At 39.2% G+C, this 4,447-nt stretch overlaps 1 protein-coding gene across 1 annotated transcript in view; it reads right to left on the reverse strand.

The window, feature by feature from the left end:
* Positions 1-1,956: 1,956 nt before the first annotated feature.
* Positions 1,957-4,447, reverse strand: part of OCA2 (OCA2 melanosomal transmembrane protein) — a 481,929-nt gene continuing 479,438 nt past the window's right edge. The window contains exon 24 of the mRNA XM_019525532.1: positions 1,957-2,535. Within this exon, the coding sequence (XP_019381077.1) occupies positions 2,448-2,535 (88 nt within the window). The 3' untranslated portion in view covers positions 1,957-2,447. The remainder of the gene's footprint in view (positions 2,536-4,447) is intronic.

Genomic DNA, 4,447 nt, shown 5'->3' on the forward strand with positions numbered 1-4,447 from the left:
GTGACCCTTCAGCCAATCTGCAATCCATCTGACTGTGTAGGCATCAATGCCATAGTCGCCCAATTTTTTAATGAGGATGGGGTGGGAGACAGTGTCAAAGGCCTTGCTGAGGTCCAGAAAGACTACATCTATGGCAACACCTGCATCCAAGGCTTTTGTGACCTGATCATAAAAGGCAATCAGGTTGGTCTGACATGACCTGCCCCTAATGAAACTGTGCTGGTTGCCCTTCAGCATCATCTCTGAGGCCAGCCCATCGCAGATGTGCTCCACGATGGTCTTCTCAAAGAGTTTCCCTAGGACTGAGGTAAGACTGATGGGCCTATAGTAGCCCGGGTCCTCCCTCCTCCCTTTTTTAAAGATGGGGACCACGTTGGCTATCTTCCATGTTGGCTATCTGCCTTAACAAGTTATCATCTCTTTAACTTGTAGAGGGGAGGAGTTCTGTTAGATCTCCTCCCTATGATCATACGGTATAGTCGCCAATAAACTCAGACTGAGTCTGTGAATTCTAATACCAAACACAACACAAAGTTTGATTTCTTCCACAGGTTCCCTGTTACAAGGGGTCATCACTATCAGCAGCCCCTTGATATGAAGATGACAGTCTTCCAGTAAGTAGGGAAGCCATCAGTAAATCTGGACAGGACTGAGAGGCCAATGCAAGATCTGCATGTTCATCTGAAGACATGGAATATAGTTCCAGGAGGGAGGAGTGGATCCTGGTGATATCAGGTCATGGTTCTTTCCCTTTGTGTCTCTGGCCTATCCACCTCCATAGTAAGGCAGTCTTGCTTAAAATGATCAGTGCAATTAAGGATGAGTCAGTTCTTGAGTCTCCCAAGTATTGATGTTAATACTGCATTTCTTCAGATTGGCCTTCAAGGTTTCCTTTAGTCTCATATTTTGCCCACCTCTAGACCATTGGCGAGTTGGGAATATAGGATTTGTTTCAGAAGCCAGCTGTCAGACATCCTTATGACATGTTCTGTTCAGTGGAGCTGGTGCTATATAAATAGCTTTGATGCTGGTGGTGTTTGCTTGACTCAGAACACTGGAATTTGTTCTTCTGTCCTTCCTAATGACATGGAGAATTTTTCAAAGACATCACTGATGATAACATTCCAAGGCTTTCAGGTTTTTCTGATATATTGTCTGGGTTTCACACCCATACAACAGAGTAAGGATGAAAACAGCTTGGTAGATGAACAGTTTGGTTTGGGTCCTGATGTCATGATCATCAAAGACGTGATTTTGGAGATATCCAAAGGCAGTGCTGCTGATTATATCTGGTACTGACTATCATCATGTTTACTTTGTGGGAAAGATGATGGCTTATGTAAGGAATATGTTCAACATTCTCCAAGGACTGCCTTCTAATTGTAATATGTAAGGGAGCAGCTACTTGTTTGTGGGTGGGTTGGTAAAGTACCCAATTCAGTGATACTTAGTCAAGGAGTGCATCCTGCTTATAGTCCACTACTAGGATAGGTTAGATTGCAGGCTTTATTATAAATATTCAACCCTCCCTGGGAAAAGTATTGCTACCTATTTCCTCATTCATTGGATCACTTCAGAAGAGGTATGGCAGTGTTTGTTCTTCTACTATGACTCACTGTAAATTCCCTTCTGTTCACATGTTTTGCTCTTCAGGTTGTTAGTTCTTGTTCCACACAGATGAGACAGTCCCCTGGGTAATTTAAGCTAATGAAAGATTTTGGAGAGGAAAACTGCAACTTTAAATCCCTCAGAGACTTCTGTACTTACTATAGATCATTTGACCAGCTTGGGTAGCTAACTATAAGTAAAATATATATATGATTTAGAACAGTATTAACAAAAAGAACAAAAATACAACCAAAGTATGATCTCATTCTTTCAGATACTACTTTAACTTAATAGGAGATTTACAGTAATACATTCCAAAATAAGAAGTTCTTTCATACAAAATTCTTGTTGGGATGTGTTTATTTTTAAACAAAGATAATGATACATCTCCCACAGCATACAGAGCTTCTGCTTACACATCTATTAATACAGCACATACAGGTTGACTATTAGTTGCTTTAATACACAGAACTAAATATATTCACAAAGGAAAAATGAAGCCCTAAGAAGAAACTACTGAATATTTCCCATGGTGAATGAATTTTTTTAAGTATGACTATACTTAGATTGTGGCAATATAGTTTCAGAACACAACATATTCCCTTGTGATGTTGCCTCTTTATGTGCATATTAAATTTGACCATAAAAAACTTATTGTAGGACTTCACTGAGAATTGTTGAAAAATATAAAGTTATGAATGAAAAAATCTGAAGCTGCCTATCATTGTAACTAATATGAAGCTCTTAAAAGTATTTTTTCTTCTATGCTGCTTTCTTCAAGCTCTGATATATAGACTAATCAAGAGTGAATCTTCTTTTGGGCTTGAAAATATAAATTATTAAGAGTTCCACCCAACTACGACATGAGCAACAAGGAGATAACACATCCCAATGGTACAGGATACAATCATCATGGGGAAACCCAACCTGAAACAACAACAAAAATAAAAGAAAGATCAATGAGGTGCAATACTTTGTTCTCAGAGACATAACTTGGCACTTAAACTTTTTGAATTTAAGTTTAAAAATCATTACACAAGTTCTTAGATTCAAATAGCTTTTCACCATTGTTCAAACTGAAAGAACATCAGGGCACTGCAATTTTATCACTGTGTTTTGAGGATGAGTGTTCAAGTTTAGACTACCCACTTCCAGTCAAGTGATTTAGAAGATACAGTACCTCAGCTGGTGTAAAGCAATATGGCTCCATTAAATTCAATTGACCTTCTCCAGTTTAGGTTAGCTGAAAATTAATATCTGTGTGTCTGCAACATTGGAGTGGGGTGAGAGGGGTGCAACTGGTCACCCTTTGGCTGTGCCAGACATGTGAAGTATGTGCTGAGCTGACCTCCTGGTCTGCACAAGCTCCTGACAGAGCTATGTATGCAGAGCTAGGTTCACCAAGAGAGCACTGGCAGAAGCCACAGCTTTCATATAGCTTTATAGCACAAAGGGTGCTCATGATCCCCATTTTTCCCCCTACCACTGAATTCAGTAGGGGAGGAGGTAGAGGGAAGCTGAACAGCAGCAGCACTCACCCCTTGGACTTGCCCTTGTATGTTCTGGTTATGTTCTAAGCCATATGTGGTTACAAAGAGAATAAACCATGTTTCACAAGTAAAGCAGAATTAGGATAGGTCCTTTTGTACCCATGTCCTCCTAACTGAAATTCATGCTGCACTTCAGAATGTTGTTCTAAATCTGATTTATGGTTGGCATCCCTTAACGTTTTACACTTCCATTCAGATGGTAAACCTCACCCTACTACTATTTATCCTCAGCACCTCCCATCATGTGAAAATAAATAAAATATTAGCTGAAAAGTACTTTAGCCCTATTGGATACACCAGTTTTTGTGAGTACATGAAGAAAAACCCCTGGCCAGTAGAAGCATTACAAGATTTTTTTTCAGATCAAAATACTCTTTCAGCATAGGTAAACCCCAGAATGAGACTTTCAAAATAAACCTCATCTTTTAAAACTTCCATAGATAGAAAATCCCACATGGTAGAACCTGAAGCTTGGACAGAATACTGTTGATTCTGTAGTGCCATACTTCATTGAGTTTCCATGTCCTCCGCATTTGCAAAAAAGGTACAATACTTTTTCAAATTGAGGAGAGATTTCCATATTGTATTATTTTGTCCTCCACATTTGGAAAAAAGAAAAGGTACAGTATTTTTAAAAGTGAGGAGAGAATCTATATTGTACTAGATGATTGGACAGCATTGGCACTGTGTTTAATACTGAAAACAGAAGGGAAATTGATATGAGAAATAAAGTGCTACAAATGACTCTTTTACTCATATGTTCCTTTTTCATGTTTATCCAACCTTTTTACTATGCATCATCAAAGTACAATACTGTCCTTTGAAGTGCCAATATTTATTCATGCCCTTCAATGGCAACTGGAAAAGCATATACCTAACACCTGTGTGTGCATCAGTCATGGCTTTTACATCACTTAAGCAACATTCATAAGGTTCAAGATGCTTGTAGCATTCATTCAGCCTTGTTAACAGAGTGAACAAAGGAATGTATGAGTATGCAACCTGATGAAAGGTAGGGATAAATAATAGGGCTGTGCAAAGTTTCAACTTAATATTCAATTCGACAAATATTCGACATATTTGACCTTGAAAAGTGAAAGTCGAGCCGAATAGCAGCTGGTTGCATAGCTGTCGACTCAAATAACCGGAAGTCGAATATTAACAGTGCGGGTCAAATATTCCACTTGCCTATACTGGATTCCCTGTGAGTGGAAAAAAAAAGGAAAGTAAGGGGAGGGAGGAGGAGGGGGGAAGGAGTGCTTTCATGACTGACATGTGTGGCTGGCCAG

Source organism: Gavialis gangeticus, unplaced genomic scaffold, assembly GCF_001723915.1.
Source record: "Gavialis gangeticus isolate Ggan-Ray unplaced genomic scaffold, GavGan_comp1, whole genome shotgun sequence".
NCBI classification, from domain to species: domain Eukaryota; kingdom Metazoa; phylum Chordata; order Crocodylia; family Gavialidae; genus Gavialis; species Gavialis gangeticus.